The 18,371-nt window shown below is 44.0% G+C and overlaps 1 protein-coding gene across 1 annotated transcript in view; it reads left to right on the top strand.

Annotated features, from left to right (window-relative positions):
- The window catches only part of ZNF609 (zinc finger protein 609), a 204,990-nt gene that overhangs the window by 134,539 nt on the left and 52,080 nt on the right, over positions 1–18,371 (top strand). Inside the window, exon 3 of the mRNA XM_040969705.1 lies at positions 3,805–4,030. Within this exon, the coding sequence (XP_040825639.1) occupies positions 3,805–4,030 (226 nt within the window). The remainder of the gene's footprint in view (positions 1–3,804; positions 4,031–18,371) is intronic.

Below are 18,371 nucleotides of genomic sequence, written 5' to 3' on the forward strand. Positions count from 1 at the left end.
TTGGAAAGGCAGATTTCATAGAGAGGAGAAACAGAAAGATCTTCCATCCTCTGTTTGACTCCCCAAATGGCCACAAAGACCAGAACTAAGCTGATCCAAAACCAGGAGCCTGAAGCCAGGTGCCAGGAGTTTCTTCTGGGTCTCCCACACAGGCACAGTGCCTCAAGGCTTTTGGCCATCATCCACTGCCTTCTCAGGCCATAAGCAGGGAGCTGAATGGAAAGTGGAGAAGCAGTGAAACAATATAAGATGCCACTGCTTATAGGTAGAAGATTAGACAGTTGAGCCATTGTGTGCTTGCTCCCTCCTCCCCCCTTTTTAAAAGGATTTAATTTGATTGAAATCTCTCATTCACTAGTTCATTCCCCAAAGTCATGTAGCAACTGGGGTTGGGCCAGGCCAAATTTGGAAGCCAAGAACTTAATCTGAGTCTCGCAGGTGTGGGGCAGGGACACAAGTACTTGCCATCACACACTTCTTTCCAGTGTGCCCATTAGCAGGAAGCTGGAATTGGAAACAATCAAGCACTCTGATTTAGGATGCAGGAGGTCTTAGCAGCCTCTTGACGACTCATGCAAACACCTACCCCCAACATTAGCTTTTCTCTATTCCTGTTCCTTAGTTTCCCCTTTGGCAACGGTCTTCTGACAGTCCATGCCACTGTGAGCTTGTTCTATGAGAAAGAGGGCAAAATGCGTCCTGTCCTGATGTTTATTCTCTCCTGGCATGTTTATCCCAGTGAATACTAGAATATGAAAATCCTATAAAGCCAACTAGGTTATTAGCTCGATATCACAGAACTGCTTATTATGCACTATGACTTAATGTAGATTATAGATGAGACCAAATGATAATTAGTAGAGCTGGTGCTGTAATTAAACATTCTTGTCCTGCTCTTTGATCCCTCCCTAGATTTCTGTTGCAAAGTGGAAGGAAACTGAATACTTCCAAACCAAAGGTGGATTTCTTCACTTCTCTCTGTCTCCAAACACCTCTTTTAATTAATTAAGTAATGAGATAAAGTTATCCTCAAACCAACAGAAATTCTGGCCTCTACTTAGTATTCCTCTGGTCTATAAGGGTAGTTTGATGAATATACATTTATCATTAAATTCCTCATGTAATCAGTCATTTCTGTTATTCGTGCTCAATTTGGCTGATGTTTCTTCCTTTCTACCTTTATGGGTACCAGTTCAAGTCCCAGCTGCTCCACTTCTGATTCTGTTCCCTGCTAATGACTGGGAAAGCAGCGGAGATTGGCCCAAGTGTTTGGGCCGTTACACCCTAGCCCCTGGCTTCAGCCTGACCCAGTCTCAGCCATAGCAGCCATTTGGGGAGTGAACCAGCAAATGGAAGATCTCTTTTTTTCTGTGTCTTTCTGATTTTCAAATAAAAATGGATAAATTTTAAAAAGGGTTTATTTACATGAAAGGAAGAGTGACAAAAAAGAGAGTCAGATCTTTCTGCTGGTTCATTCTACAAAAGCCTGCAAGAGCTAGGGTTGAGTCAGGTGACATCCAAGAACACAGAACTTAATATGGTATCCATATGTGTGGCACAAACTCTGGTCTTTGACCTGTCACCTTTGCTTCCCAGAGTGCACACTAGCAGGAAACTGGAGTCAGGAATAGAACCCAGACTGTGGGTATCCCAAGCAGCCTTCTAACCATTGCACAAACATCTGCCCTCTTATATAACATTCCTGAAGAGCCTGAGGATTAGAGCGAGATTCTAGCACTACAGAGTAGTAGGAGTAAGGTTCCAGTTTACTTTCTCTGTATTGTTTCTTACCTTTAGATCCAGTTATAGACATTTTAAAGGGCCTTTCCAGGACCTACCTCACTGCAAGGATTAATTGTTGAATTGAATTGTAAATGCCTAATTTTCATAACACCAAAACATTTTCTTTGTCATTAACCATAAATGTAGAAGTCCCAGTACACAAATTTCCATTTCATTTGATGAAAAAATTATTAGGGAAGTGCAGAGTGAATGAGTGAGGATGTTTTACCTACTCTTAATCAACCCAGTGTGTGAGTATCCTGTGATCTGTGACAGTGATGATCTGCAAATAGCGGTGTCTTTCTAAGCCAAGAAGTCAGAGCCAACTGCAGAGATGCACTATCCAGACTTTGGCTTCTGGACTACTTTTCAAGGCCAGAATGACTGAGTGTGTGTGTGTGTGTGTGTGTGTGTGTGTGTGTGTGTGTGTTTGTCTTTTGGAGGGAGGAAGATGGATTGTAGATAGAGTTGTGGTCATGCAGTAAATTATCCCAAAACCACAGTTGTATTGCAGAACTGTCCAGCAGCTTAGAGTAGGAAGGTATGATTGTCTTTCTGAATGTCTCTATTCAAGGACTATTTTTCAGCTGGGCTGAAAAGTCTTTTACAAGGAGAAACAGCTACTAATTCATGACTCTCATTTCTGTATCTGCTAATCAGTGTCATAATCTTTTGAGGAAATTGGTTAGTGTGTATCTTAACTGCCTTTGTATATGCTCAATTAGGATTTGGGCACTATAAGTTTGTTCAATAGTTGGCACTTTGTCAACTTGATAAATCCTAATTTAATGAGTTGCTATCATAAGTCTATATTATGAGTTTTATATTACCTCTAGGTTCTTCTTGGAATTTAAGTAGTTACACTGTTCACAGGAGCTAAGTTAGAGGTAGATGACTGGTGTTTGACTTTCTGTATATGTGTGCATAATCTTAAATCTTCAGAATATTGTGGGTTGTTGCGAATTGGCTTTTCTGTTATAGATAACTTGATATTAGGGTCATACTAACATTCTGTTTTTGTTAAGTCTGTCCTACTCACTTTTAAAATCTGAATGTTAGAAACCCCCGACAAGCTATTTCCAGATGATGTTTAACTAGCTTTTAAGTAAATTTCTTTCTAGCTAAAGAGTTATTGAAGCTCCTAGGGATGAGTCTTTGGAATTGTGGTATTTCTAAACCTAAATATTTCTCCCTCTGTATCCCACATATTTTCATGGATTTTTATCCTGACTAATGTACCATTCCTTGAATGTTAAATTGGTAAGAAACACGGTGGTGGTCGTAGGACATGCCTTAGAAGCTAAGCCTTTTTGTTAGTAATAATTAGGGGAGAAAAAAAAAAGATTTATTTGGGACCCTACTGTGAATGGGTTGAGCTAGTGCCTGCAATGTCAGGTGAGGAAAGATCTTCCACATCGGTGTTCCCACCTTTTTTAAAAAAAAAATATTTTTATTGCAAAATCAGGTATACAGAGAAGAGGAGAAACAGAGAGGAAGTTCCGTACGATGGTTCACTCCCCAAGTGACCGCAACGGCTGGTGCTGAGCCAATCCGAAGCCAGGAGCCAGGAAATTCTTCCAGGCCTCCCGTGCGGGTGCAGGGTCCCTAGCCTTGGGCCGTCCTCAACTGCTTTCCCAGGCCACAAGGAGGGAGCTGATGGGAAGTGGGGCTGTCGGGATTAGAACCGGCGCCCATATGGCATTCCGGTGCATTCAAGGCAAGGACTTTAGCCAATAGGCCACTGTGCTGGGCCCATGTATTCCCATCTTAAATGTCTTGTCAGTCTATGTTCTATTACTAATGAAATCTGGCTCTGATTTGCAACTTCTCCTATCATAGGGTGCTCTCAATGAAACCACTAGATCTGTAGCAGGATCATGAGCTAGAACTTGAAAGACAAAGGTCTTATATTTAGATTTCTTGGTACTCCGACAGGAAGGAATATAAAATTTAAATACGGAAAAAGTATTTCCTCTAAATGTTCTTCCTGCAACTTAGCTACTTCTTTCCGTTCCCTCACAGATGGAGTCCCCTGTCTCCACACCAGCGGTGCTACCACTCCACCTTTTGGTGCCAGTTGTCAATAATGACATATCATCTCCCTGTGAGCAGATCATGGTTCGTACCCGATCAGTTGGAGTCAATACATGTGATGTGGCTCTAGCCACAGAGCCCGAGTGCTTGGGCCCCTGCGAACCTGGAACCAGTGTCAACCTTGAAGGCATAGTGTGGCAAGAAACGGAAGATGGTAAGTACTTTGTATGGCTTTCCATTCCTTTTCAACCTGCTTGTGCTGAGTAACTGAAAGGAGCTTACTGTTGTAAATACTGCCAAGTATTTGTGAAGCATCTCAGGGATTTACAAGCTGATGGGGATACCCACACAGCAGACAACAGCAAAACCTTCTAGAGGTTACCAATGCCAGGGTTTTTTTAGGTTCATTTTCTCCCATTTATAATTATTTAACATTGTTGCTTCTAATTTGAGTCATTTAATAGGCACTATCCAGATTAATTCCAACTGTGTCCACATTCTCCATATTTCTGCTCTCATTTTTTAATGGGAAACTTAGACTATAGATAAAATGTGGGTACATGGTCAAAAAATTTAAAAAAAGGTAGCTAAGGGAACCGAGGAAATGGAGAACAGAAACCTTTTTTTTTTAGTTTGGAAAGGAATAATAGTTTTCGGATGAGTGTCAGCTATTGCCATTTTACTGTTTTGTTTTTTTTTAAGATTGATTTTATTTTTATTGGGAAATCAAATATACAGAGAGGAGCAGAGACAGAGAGGAAGTTCTTCCACCCGTTGATTCACTCCACTAGCAGCTGCAACGGCCAAAGCTGAGCCTATCAGAAGCCAGGAGCCAGGAGCTTCTTCCAGGTCTCCCATGTGGGTGCAGGATCTCAAGGCCTTAGGTCATCCTCAGCTGCTTTCTCAGGCCACAAGGAGGGAGCTGGATGGGAAGCGGGGCTGCCAGGATAAGAACTGGTACCCATATGGGATCCTGGTGCGTGCAAGGCAAGGACTTTAACCGCTAGGCTACTGAGCCGGGCCTGAGAACACTCTTAAATTGACTTCATGTTGGCTCATTATGCTGCTCTTGCCTTTTCTAACACCTGGAAGGGTAGCCTGCTCCTTCCTCCCACTGCTTGCCGCATTGCCCAGCCACCTACACCACTTCATGCATCTGTCACTTGGTACAGATTTTATAGGCCTAGTCAACACGGAAATGTTTGCATGGTCTTGTTTTCAGGCATCCACTGAGCAGCTGGCTCACTGTAGGCTGCTGCTGCCCAAGGCTAACATCCAAACTTCTTGCATATTCTGTTTGCCTCTAAAAGCAGAATCTCTTCTGTTTTAAAAATTAATAAACATGGAGAGGGGGAAAAAAAGGCACAGAATTTAAGTACAGAGATTCTTTACCAGATATTTCAGATCCCTTGGTGATATCTGGCAATAATGTGATTTTAACCATTCAGTCCAGGTTGGGTGTTTAGCCTGGCAGTGAAGGTGCCTGTGTCTCACATCAGAGTGCTTGGGTTTTTTTTTTTAAAGATTTATTTTTATTATTTTTTCATTGGAAAGGCAGATATATAGAGAGGAGAGACAAAGAAAAAGATCTTCCGTCCGATGATTCACTCCCCAAGTGAGCGCAACGGGCCGATACTATGCCGATCCGAAGCCAGGAGCTTCTTCCGGGTCTTCCACGCGGGTGCAGGTTCCCAAAGCTTTGGGCCGTCCTCGACCACTTTCCCAGGCCACAGGCAGGGAGCTGGAAGGGAAGCGGGGCTGCCGGGATTAGAACCGGCACCCATATGGGATCCCGGGCGTGCAAGGCGAGGACCTTTAACCACTTGCACCACTGCACTGGGCCTGAGTGCTTGGGTTTTATACCCAGTTCTGGCTCCTGGCTCCTTCTTCCTAGGACTGCAGACTGTAAGAGGCAGCATTGAGGTCTCAAATAGACCTGTCACTACCACCCACTGGAAGGCCTGGCTTAGTTCCCAGCTTTAGCTCTGCCCATTGTAGGCATCCAAGGACTAAGCCAACAATAGGAAACCTCTTTTTCTTTCTCTCTCTCAAAAGACAGGTTTTTAAAAAGGAATCATCCAAGTTCTTATCATATGCATAGATTATGTTATGGTTAGAAAGGCTGAGCCTCAGTCTCTTCGTGTGTCTTTATCATAATCAGACTGTTAAAGCATGCTCAGCCAGGATTTTAGAGGTCTAGAGGGGCACAGCTAATCATCTCTGACATCACAAAGCTGTGTTGTCAGTTGGCCTGTGGACAATGAGGCATTTCATCCTTGTACCCTAATACAAGTCTGTTTCCCTATGTGTACGTATATGTATATCTCTATATAGGTAATAGTTATGTTCATGATTTAAATTCCACCATGCAGTAGGTGCTGATATGTGACAAGTTAAGAACCCTGTGTTCTTGGCTGTCACATTGGGAAGATAGTAACTCTTCACCTTTTGAAGTGATGCTGCTGAGAAGATTTTATTGTATACCTGAGACCATAATACAGGCAAAGAAATTATGTTAGAAACTGATGTCACTAACGTAGCAAGAAATTTTGATTCAAACGGTTGAGTCAAGGACAGTGTAGTGTTGCATCAAGTTGAACCACCTCTCACCACTCTGGACACGTGTTCATGTCTCAGCTGCTCCATTCCCAATCCTAACTTCTTGGAAGGCAGCAGATGATTCTCTATGTAGGAGAATCAACTGGATCTCCTGCCTTCTGGCTTTGACCTAGACTACCCTTGACTGTTGTAGCCATTTGAGGAATAAAGCAACAGATAGAAGATTTCTTGCTCCCTGTTTCTCCTTTCTCTGTCACTCTGCATTTTAAATAAATGAATGAATAAATCTGTTTTAAAAAGAAATTTAGTGGGTATGTAATATGAGAGTGCTTCAAAAAGTTCAAGGAGGGCCCAGCACAGTAGCCTTGTGGCTTGCTTAGGGCCTGGGAAAGCATTGACGTGGGACACCTGGAAGAGGCTCCTGGCTTCTGGCTTTGGATTGGATCTGCCCTGCTCATTGCGGCCACTTAGGGAGTGAATCAGCAGACAGAAGATCTTTCTGTCTTTCCTCCTCTCTGTATATCTGATTTTCCAATTAAAATTTTTTTCAAGGAAAATGGCATTAAAAGATGTTTATTTTTCTATAAGAAATTTTTAAATCCATGTAGTTTTTTCCCTCTTAATATTTGTGTGCCATAAACATTTTGAAGATCTCTTGTGCAATACGAAAATCACAGAATGGTTATCTGAGTTTTAAAATCTCAGGGCAGGGGCCTGGCATGATAGCCTAGTGGCTAAAATCCTTGCCTTACATGCGCCAGTATCCCATATGGGTGCCAGCTCATATCCCAGTTGCTCCACTTCCCTTCCAGCTCCATGCTTGTGGCTTGGGAAAGCAGTTGAGGATGGCCCAAAACCTGGGACCCCACACCTGCATGGGAGATCTAGAAGAGGCTCCTGGCTCCTGGCTTCAGATTGACACAGCTGTGCCATTGTGGCCGCTTAGGAAGTAAACCTGCAGATGGAAGGTCTTTCTCTTTGTTTCTCTTCTCTCTGTAAATGTGACTTCAAAAAAATCAATAAATCTTTAAAAATATATATCAGGGCAAGTGTTTGTCACATGGTTAAAACATCACTTTGGATGGCCATATTCCATATTAAAGTAGATTAGCTTCCCAGTTCTATTCCCTATTCCAGGGTCGGATTAATGTATTCTCTAGAACATTGGAGGTGATGATTCAAATTTGCTTCCTGCCACTCACATGAGATACCTGAGTAGCATTCCCTGCTCCTTGGTTCGGCCTCCCCCAAATTCAGCTATTACGGGCTCTTGAGGAATAAAGCAGCAGATGGGAGTCTCTTTCTCTGTCCTCCTCCTTGCCTACCTACCTATAAAATGTAGATTAATTCTTTGTATGTTGAGGCAGAAGTTTGATGTAACAATTGAGATGCCACTTGAGATGCCTGCATCCCATGTTAGAGTGTGTGGTTTCAAGTCCATCTCTGCTTTCAATTCCAGCTTCTTGCTAATGCATGCCTGGGAGGCAGCAGGTGATGTGTGATACACTTGGGCCCCTGCTTCCTACCTAAGAGACCCACATTAAACTTCAGGTTTTTGGCTTCAGCCGAACCCAGCCTCAATTGTGCTGGAATATAGGAATAGAATCAACAGGTGGAAGATTTTTCTGTGTCGCTGTTTCTGTCTCTCTGACTTTCAAATAAAATCAAAGTTAGTAAAGAAATAAAAAATATTTTTAAATGTCATCTGCCTATGGCCAAGCATTTAAACAGCTACAGATTTTGCAAGAATGACAAAATATCTGGGCCCCATTTCTACCACCAAGCAATCCTCGGGGCCCTTGGTGTCACCATACTGAAGACAGAGTGCACCAGTTTCCTGTCAGTCCATTCTGTTCATCTTGGCAATGCTGACTTTTCTCCCAAAACGAGTTTCAATTATATGAACCTGACAAAAACGTCTCAGCAGTGAGGCTCACCCTTAAGTTTCCGAAGGACAGCGAATACCTAATTTCCTTTCCTGCCAAGAGCATGTTAACACAAATTCATTTTACTTATTTGTTTATTTTGGCAAATCATTTGTTTGAAAGGCTCTTTGGTCCTCGGTTTGTCATTGGCAGTCCAATACCAATTTCCCATATTATGCACTCTTCACATACACTATTTCACAGCATTTACTATAGATTGTAATTTTGTTTATGATTGTATGATTTTTTTCTTATTGATATCTTTCTCTTCCACTGTTCTAAGAAGCCCTATAAACTAGGAACTGTTTTGTTCACTATTATATCTTTAGCGTTTATCACCTAGCCCCTATGGTAGGTTCTCAGAAAGAATGTTTATTTGTTTATTTTTATTGGAAAGGATGATCAGATTTACAGAGAGAAGCAGAGACAGAGAGAATGATGTTCATCCACTGTTTCACTCCCCACATGGCCACAATGGCTGGAACTGAACTGAGCCAATCCAAAGCCAGGAGCCAGGAGCTTCTTCCAGGTCTCCCACACTGATGCAGGGTCCCAAGGCTTTGGGCTGCCCTCTGCCACTTTCTCAGGCCGTAAGCAGGGAGCTGAATGGAAGGTGGATTGGCCGGGACATGAACTTGTACCCATATGGGATCCTGGTGCTTGCAAGGTGAAGATTTTGCCAAGATTTTGCACCAGGCCAAAATATGTTTAAATAAATGAATACTCATATCCACACCATTGTCATTTCTAAGTCTCTCTTAATGTGAGCCTGTCTATCAGATACCGAAGTGCTGCTTTGAAGTTAGGAATCATGTCAAAATATTTGCCAAAAACTACTCAAACTTACACTGCTTTCATCAAGTCTGAGATCATTCTGATCTATCTGTAAGATTTTTAGTTCTACTTTTGATCACAAATTTTCTCACGATGTTTTAAGATTTAATACCTCTTCATTTCCTTCTTCTGCCTCTTTCTTTGTTTCTTCTTTCAGGCCACCCCCTTCACCTGAGCTATCATTTGGCAAAGATCTGAATTAGAATCAGAGTTGGTTCACATTCTTTTTCATCTGAGGCAATGAAATTTCTTTTAAAAATCATTCTAGATCTATAGGATATAAAGTATTGAATCTTTCCTCAAGTTAATAATCCATAAGTACAGTGCACATACTTAAATATTCTTCCAAGTCTCTAGGCTTTTTATACTTCTATCTCTTTGCCCAGAAAACTACTATGTTCAAATAGAAAAGCTCCCAGATTGGAAAGAAGCCATGAATGCCTGGTATCTGATAGGATTGGAAGATTCACAGTCCCTGTAGAGGGACTCAGAAACAGCTATGTGAGGGTCATGGAGTCAATTATTCTTGGTTTCTTTGCCTTTCCGTCCTAACGTATTGCTGCTTTCCTCCTTTCTCCCTATCTCTCATCACTTTAAAGCTTGCTTGGAGGCATTTTGAAATTCTATAGATTCCATCTTGTTTTAGGCTACTTATAATTCAGCCGGCACTGCAAAGATCCTTCTTGACTAGGTTTCTCCTTGGGACTGTTAAGACTCAAGTACAACTTGGAATGTTTTCCTTGTGGGATTTTGTTTGTTTTGTTTTTTAGGGGGGATTTATTCTCAGTGTTTATACAAGAGTCTCATTTTACCTGATTTCATTATCTGACTTCATTTCAAATCCAAATAGCTCTAGCAAAGTCTGTTCGAGATTTAGAAGGCTTCAGCTTAACCCAGGGTTGCAACCCCATGTGTAAGAAGCCTTAAAGCAGGCCACATGCTTTTACTGAGGGAAAATGACTTACTGGTATCCATGTTATTTTTAAGAAAAGCAAGGAACTCCAAAAGATGCTGTAGTTTCTCTTTTGGACAGCAGTACTAAGCCAAAGGCCAACAACAGTAATATAGTTTACTTTGGCAAATGTGCTTTATGGAGGAAATTGTGGTATACTGAAAGGAGCAATAAAAAGAAATTCAGAAGATTTCTGTGTTTCTGCCACTGTCATTGTGGTCTTGGCCAAATCCCTTAATTCCTCTGGGCCTTAGTTACTTCCTCTCTTAAGTAGAGTTGAACTAAGTGACCAGTTAGCATATCCACTCTTACATTATAAAGATCCATGACTTAAACCATGGAGTCAACATGAATGTAGTAGTAATTGACTATGGCAACTTGAAAATGAATAAGTTCGGGTCTAGCACAATAGCGTAGTGGTTAAAGTCCTCGCCTTGCATGCACTGGGATCCCATATGGGTGCCGGTTCTAATCCCGGTGGCCCTGATTCCCATCCAGCTCCCTGCTTGTGGCCTGAGAAAGCAGTCCAGGACGGCCCAAATCCTTGGGATCCTGCACCCACATGGGAGACCCGGAAGAGCTCCTGGCTTCTAGCTTTGGATTGGCTCAGCTCCAGCCATTGCAGCCACTTGGGGAGTGAACCAGTGGACGGAAAATCTTCCTCTCTGCCTTTCCTCCTCTCTTGTATATCTGCCTTTCCAATAAAAATAAATAAATATGGCTCTTGTGCACACCTGTCGGTACTGTGGCTAGCTCAGCCTGTCCCATGCCCAGACCTGGCTCTCAAGTTATGCTGACAGATGCCACCTCCTTGTCCAGGCTGGCCCTCCCCAGCTGTAGTTCTTGGATTCATCAGAGTACGTCCTAGCAAGAGAGCGCCCACAGTTTTCCTGCCAGTTATAATCCTAGCCCCATATCCTATGCTTTCTGAGTGTACTGCAGTCCAGCTGGACATTCACACAGTCCTGACATTTACCAGCTGGTGCTGTGGGCTAACTCAGTTGGTCTACTTCAGCCTGGCCTGCCCCCAGTCCCAGCTCTCATACTCACCCGTGGAATTCTTGGCCCAGCAGGGGAGTCCCAGACCTTTCCCTACTAGGCCTATTCCCAGCACTATGTTTTGTGTGTGTCAGCCTCTGCTGTAGCGCAGTCTGAGAAGGCCCATCACTAGTCTCATTTACTAGCAGGTGCTATCGTCTGAGTCAGCTTGGCCTGCCCCCAATCCAGCACTCATAGTAAATACAACAACTTAGCCTCAGTCACTCCCAGCACCAGCCCTCACTTGAATTGGTGGGTGTTACAGTCCAACCTGAGCTGGCCGGCATACCTTCATGGCTCTTTGTCATGCCAGTGTGTCCTGTAGCCCAGCCCAGCCCAGCCCAAACCTCCCCCAGACCTGGCCTACATGTGTGCTAATGGATGCTGCAACCTAGCCTGACCTTGTCTGCCTCCAGCTCTGGCTCTTGTGCTCACCAGTGGCACATATGGCCTAGCAGAGGAGTTCCCCAAATTGTCCCATCAGGCCCACTCAAAGAAATGTATCTCATGTGTGCCAGTGAGTGCTGCTGCCCAGACTGACATGGCTGGGCCCCAGTCCTCATGCTCATCTGTGGGTACTACGGCCAGCCCAACTGACTTGCACTCATTTTGGTTCTCACCAACGGGTGCTCAGCCTAACCCAGTCTAGCCCACCCCAAAACCCAGCTTCTGTGTGACCTGGCAGGTGCCACAGCCTAGCCTGGCCTGTCTAACACCCATTCTGAGTCTCACAAGCACCAGCAAGTACTAGAACCCAGCCCAGTTTGGCCCACTCTAAGACCCAGCCCACATGCAAGCCACTGGCTGGTGCAGCCTTGTCCAGCCATGTCCAACCACAGCTCCAGCTTTCACATTCACCAGTGGGGGTTGTAGCCCAGCAGGAGAATCCCTGCATTCCCCTCCCAGCCCTAGGTCTTGCGCTTGCTGGTAGGTTTTGCAGCCTACACCAACTGTGCATTGCCAAAACCCTGTCCTGGCTCTGATGCATGCCAGCCAGTGTTGTGACCTATCCCTCTCCCAACCCAGTCTCTTGTGCTCCCCAGTGGAAGCTGTGGCCTAGTATGGGAGTTTCTCAAGTCCACCTACCAGGCTTTCTCCCAGTCCCAGATCCTACACATACTGATGGGTACAGTGGCCCTGCTTGTTGCAGTCTGCTCTCAGTCCCAACCTTGCATGTGCTAGTGGGTGCTGCAGTTTGACCCCGCCTAGCCTCCTCCCAGCCCCGGTTCCCTCAAGTATCAGATGGATTCCTGTCAGGTAAGTTCTGTGGTCCAGCCTGGCTTTGGCCCATCACCACCCCCTCTCCACACAACCTACCAGCGCTGCAGTCACACAGACGTGAACCAACAAGTCCCTCCAAATCTAGTTATTTCACATTCTAGTGGATGCTGCAGACCAGTCTGCTGTGGCCCAACAGCTGTCTGACACTTGCAGCTGGATACTGTGGCCTAGCCCAGCCAGGCATGCTTTCCAGCTCCACATGTGCCCGCAGGCTGTGGGCAATGCCCAGCTCAGCCCAGGTCTCCCACATGGTCAGATGCCTTGGCCTGACCCTGATGTGCCCTGCAGTTTTCCCTCTCTAAACCACACCATCTCAGCTCCCTCACCTACCTGCAAGTGCAATGGCCCAGTCCACAGAATTCCCCAAAGTCACTCCTCCCTGTGAAATGCCCTCAGTGGCCTTCACTCTAAACCTTCCCAGATTGTCTTTCCTGAGGAGTCTGCAGGCCTCAGCCTAGAGGCTGGGGTGGTGTGTTCCAGACTGGCATGTCTTACCTTCTGCACTTAGCAACCATGCTGGTTGCTGGTATAGTTAAGACAAGTTTGATGTTAGCCATGTTCAGAATGCCTGCCAGCTACTGACTCCTTTTCTCCTAGCACTGTAACAGTTAAACTAGGTACAAGGCAACCTACAGCTAGGGGTAATTCTGCTTTTCATATTAACAAACCTTTTTTTTTTTCTTAAAGATTTGTTTTATTTTTATTGCAAAGTCAGATATATAAAAAGAGGAGGAGAGACAGAGAGGAAGATCTTCCATCCGATGGTTCACTCCCCAAGTGACCACAATGGCCGGTGCTGCGCCGATCTGAGGCCAGGATCCAGGAACTTCTTCCAGGTCTCCCACGCGGGTACAGGGTCCCAAAGCTTTGGGCCATCCTCAATTTCATTCCCAGGCTACAAGCAGGAAGCTGGTTGGGAAGTGGAGCTGCCTGAACTAGAACCAGTGCCCATATGAGTTTTGGCACATTCAAGACAAGGACTTTAGCCGCTAGGCCACGCCGCTGGGCCGAACATTGAATTTAGAATAGCATTTGGGGCTGGTTTTGTGGCATAGCTGGTAAAACTGCTGCCCCCGATGTCAGCATCCCATTTGGGCACAGTTCAAGTTTTAGCTGCTCCCCTTTCCATCTAGCCTTGTGTTTATGACCTAGGAAAAGCTGAAGCAAAAGATAGCCCAAGTGTTTGGGCTCCTTCTACCTACCTAGGGGACCCAGCGGAAGCACCAAATCCCTGGCTTCAGCCTGGATCAGCCCTAGTTATTACAGCCATCTACGGAGTGAATCGGCAGGTGAAAGATCTCTCTGTGTGTCTCTACCCCTCTCTGTTTCTCATTCAAGTAAATAAACCAAAATTGAAACTTAAAAAAAAATTAATTACAGTAATGATTTAATATAAGAAACTCTGGGGAGAAATAAGTACTTTATGGTTGATATGATGGTTTCGGTGTACTAGGCTTCTGGGACCGACACTATGGCAAAGCGCATGAAGCTGCCCCATTTAGCAGGCATCCCATCTGGGCACTGGTTAGAGTTCCAGCTCTCCTAGGTGAAACACTTGGGAAAGCAGTGGAAGCTCTTATCCTGTACCCACAAGGCAGATCCAGACAACACTCCTGGTTTGGGCCCAGCTCTGGCTGTTGTGAACATTTCAGGAATGAACCAGCAGATGTAAGGTCTTTCTCTTTTTCCCTCTCTCTCTATGCAACTCTGTTTTTCAAATATATACTGCTCTCCTTAAAGTTACTTCTTTATTACAAAACAGCTACTTAGTTTGCAGCCATTATGTTCACTTTCTCGACTTGAAAAAAGAATGATGGAAAAAGGAAACGAAGCATCTGTCACTCTTCTTTTCTTTTCTTTTCTTTTTTTTTTTTAAGATTTATTTTTGGGCCCGGCATGATAGCTTCAGATTGGCCCAGCTCCGGCCGTTGCTTGGCGAGTGAACCATCAGATGGAAGATCTTCCTCTCTGTCTATCCTCCTATCCATCCTTTCGGATATTCAGAAAGGAGAAGAGACAGAGACAGGGAGCTGGATGGGAATCAGGGCCCTGGGATTAAAACTGGCGCCTGTATGGGATCCTGACTCACACGAGGCAAGGACTTCAAGCACAGGTTAAAGTGCTGGGCTTTTTTTTTTTTTTTTAAGGCAGGATTAGAAAGGGAAATACAGAGATAAAGAGATCTTTTATCTGCTGGCTCACTGTTGAAATGGTCACAGCAATCACAACGCGGCTGTGTCTCTTTCATTTAAGATTTATTTGATTTATTTAAAAGGCAAAGTTAGAGAGCAAAGGAGAAAGCGCTTCCTTGTGTGTGGTCACTCTCCCAAATAGCCTCAATAGCCAGAGCTGGGCCAAAGCCAGGAGCCAAGAGCTTTATCTGGTCTCCCATTTGAGTGGCAGTGGCCCAAGCTCTGGGACTGTCTTCCACTGCTTTCCCAGATGCATCAGCAGAGAACAGGCTCAGAAATGGAAAAGCCAGGACTTAAATCGATGCACATATAGAAAGCCAGTGTCACAGACTACGATTTAAGGTGCTACTACTTAACAGCAGCTTCCTCTCCCAGCCCCCTCCCTTTTTTTTTCTAATAAGTTTATTTATTTGAAAGACAGAATTACAGAGAAAGAGGATAGAGGTTTTCTCTTTTGTTCATTTTTTAAAAGATTTATTTGTTTTTATTGCAAAGTCAGATATATACAGAGAGGAGAGACAGAGAAATATCTTCTGCCCGATAATTCACTCCCCAAAGTGACTGCAATGGCCAGTGCTGTGCCAATCCAAAACCAGGAGCCAGGAACTTCTTCCAGGTCTCCCACACATAGGTGCAGGGTCCCAAGGCCTTGGGCCATCCTCGACTGCTTTCCCGGGCCACAAGCAGGGAGCTGGATGAGAAGCGGGACTGCCAGGATTAGAACCGGCACCCATATGGGATCCTGGCAAGTTCAAGGTAATGACTTTAGGTGCTAGGCCACTGTGCTGGGTCCAAGGCTTTCTCTTTTTTTTTTTTAGATTTATTTTTATTATTTTTTCATTGGAAAGGCGGATATACAGAGAGGAGAGACAGAGAGGAAGATCTTCCATCCGATGATTCACTCCCCAAGTGAGCGCAACGGGCCGATACCATGCCGATCCGAAGCCAGGAGCCTCTTCCGGGTCTCCCACGCGGGTGCAGGTTCCCAAAGCCTTGGGCTGTCCTCGACTGCTTTCCCAGGCCACAGGCAGGGAGCTGGAAGGGAAGCAGGGCTGCCGGGATTAGAACCGGCGCCCATATGGGATCCTGGGCGTGCAAGGCGAGGACCTTTAACCACTTGCGCCACCGCGCCGGGCCCAAGGCTTTCTCTTTTGAAGAGCTTTTTCTTACATTTCACTTGTTACCCCATCTGCAAGAAAGGCAAGGTAATTTAGCTTTTTAATTGGTCACATTGCTTCCCCTACAAAATAAGGGCTCTTACTGAGGATAAAGAAGCAGTGAGCAGAGTCTTCTGTTCTGTATTGCCTTCATGTATCATAACTCCAAAAGCTGTTCCCTTCAGCAGCCTCCTTTTTAAATTGCTCTCTATATATGTTTATGACTTCAGCTGTCTCCTTTGTTTGAACAATATCTAAAACTTCATCTATCATATGACCCTTTGCGTAACACCATTCTAAACGGCTAATTTGAACATCACCAGAGGCTAAGCTGATTTCTGAAATTCAAATTGGCTAAGAAAGAAAAGCCATCTTTTTCCTGAAAAATCTGTTCCTCTTTCCTTCTTATTTCTCTTCAATGTATTGTCATCCTACCTGTTTAAGGTATTCAAAACTTCCCTAGTTATCACTCACCCTTCATCTTCTGTATAGTTTTTAAAGCAGTTTCTCATGGGATTAAGTTGACTTAAAATTAGCAGTGGGGGAAGTGAGGTGGCACCATGGCATAGTGGACTAAGCTTCCCTTAAATCAAGTGGTGCCTACATCCAATATGGACACTGGTTTAAATTCTAATTGCTCCACTTGTGGTTCAACTACCCTGTTTTCTTGGTTTTTGTTTTTTGTTTTTTAATGGCCTGGGAAATCAGTGGAGAATGGCTAAGGTCTTTGGGCCCCTGCACACATATGGGAGACATGGAGGAAGCTCCTGGCTTCTGTCTTTAGACAAGCCCAGCTTTGCTGTGGCAGCCATCTGTGAACCAGCGGGCAAACATCTCTGTCTCTTCTCTCCCTCAGTGATTCTGACTAAACCAAAATAAATACATCTTTAAAAATAGTAATGATTGTAGTAGTTGAACAAATGAAAACAAAAATATTTGTGAGGCATGAAAATTATTTAGAATTCAAATTTCACTACTCCTGAGTAAAGTTTCCTTGGAACACAGCCACACTTGTTTTGTGTATTTCAGCCACTTTTGTGCTTTAGTAGCATAGATGAGTAGTTGTAAAAGAGACCATGTGGCCTATAAGCAAAAAACGTTTATCCATCTAGTCTACTAAAAACAATTTGCTAATAATTGGCCTTGTATATTTTATCCAATACTTTGAAAACTCCAGCACAAAAATAATTTTTTTTTAAGTTTTTATTTATTTGCAATACAAAGAGAGTCTCTCCAGATGGTGACAGGAAAGCAATTGCTGAACCATTGCCACTGCCTCTCGGGGTACACATTAACAAAAAGGTAAACACAGGAGCTAGAACCCAGCAGTGAATGCAGGCATTCCAGTTGCAGACAGAGTGACACAGGTGTCTCAATTGGTATCTCTATTACTAGACTAAATGCCTGGACGACTATACCTGCTCCCATCAGGAAAAAATGTTGATTAACCCTTTCAACCGTCAGATTTATGTAAAGACTTTAAGGGACTACTTCATTACATTTACCCAAGATATTGTTTTTTTAAGATTTATTAATTTTTATTGCAAAGTCAGATACACAGAGAGAAGGAGAGACAGAGAGACAGAGAGAAAGATCTTCCATCGATGATTCACTCCCCAAGTGAGCGCATCGGCCAATACTGCGCCAATCCAAAGCCAGGAGCCAGGAGCTCTTCCGGGTCTCTCACTTGACTGTAGGGTCCCAAGGTTTTCGGCCGTCATAGACTGCCCCGCTAGGCCACAAGCAGGGAGCTGAATGGGAAGTGGGGCCACTGGAATTAGAACCAGGGACCATATGGGATCCCAACGTGTTCAAGGTGAGGACTTTAGTGGCTAGGCCACCATGCTGGACCCATCCCAGATATTTAACTTTTGTATTGCTTTTCCTTTGTGATGCTCCAAAAGTCCATCTGTTGTTTCCCTCAAGTGCATCCTTTATTTATTTATAAGGTAGAGAGAGACAGGGACAGAGTGCTTCCATCCACTGACTTTCTCCCCAAGTAACTGAATATCCAGATCTGGGGCCAGGCTGAAGTCAGGAACAAGGGACTTCATTCTGGTTTCCCATGTCAGTGGCAGGAACACAGGGACTTGGGTCATTCTCTGCTGCCTTCCCAGGTACATTAGCAGGAACTAGACTGGAAATAGAGTAACACAATCCAGCATTCTGATGTGGAATACTGGTATCACAAGCAGCAACCTAATGTGCTATACCACCAAGCCCACCCCTATAAAGAAAACCTTCATTCCTAAAGGATATTTTTTCTGGTTATTAAATTTTGGGTGTGTGTTTCTTTCAACACCTTCAAAATGCTTTTTGCTTTAGTTTCTGGTTTCTAGTGAGAACAGTCGCTTGAATCATTGTTCCAATGCAGAACACCATTTTTCCTTTGGTTGCTATCAAAATTTTTGCTGTTTTCAGCAGTTTGATTATAATGTATAATACATCTAGCATAGGTTTCTTTGGATTTCTTCTGTTTAACTTCCGGAAATCTGATAACCCTTTTTCAAATTCCAGACATCTTCAGCTATTACATATTCATACTTTTTTTTTTCTTGCTCCCTTTAGGACTACAGTTTCATAATCTTTTTAGTTTAGTTTTTTTTTTTTTTTTTAA

This window comes from Ochotona curzoniae, unplaced genomic scaffold, assembly GCF_017591425.1.
Source record: "Ochotona curzoniae isolate NIBS_2020 unplaced genomic scaffold, NIBS_Ocur_1.0 scaffold_4701, whole genome shotgun sequence".
Lineage (NCBI taxonomy): Eukaryota > Metazoa > Chordata > Mammalia > Lagomorpha > Ochotonidae > Ochotona > Ochotona curzoniae.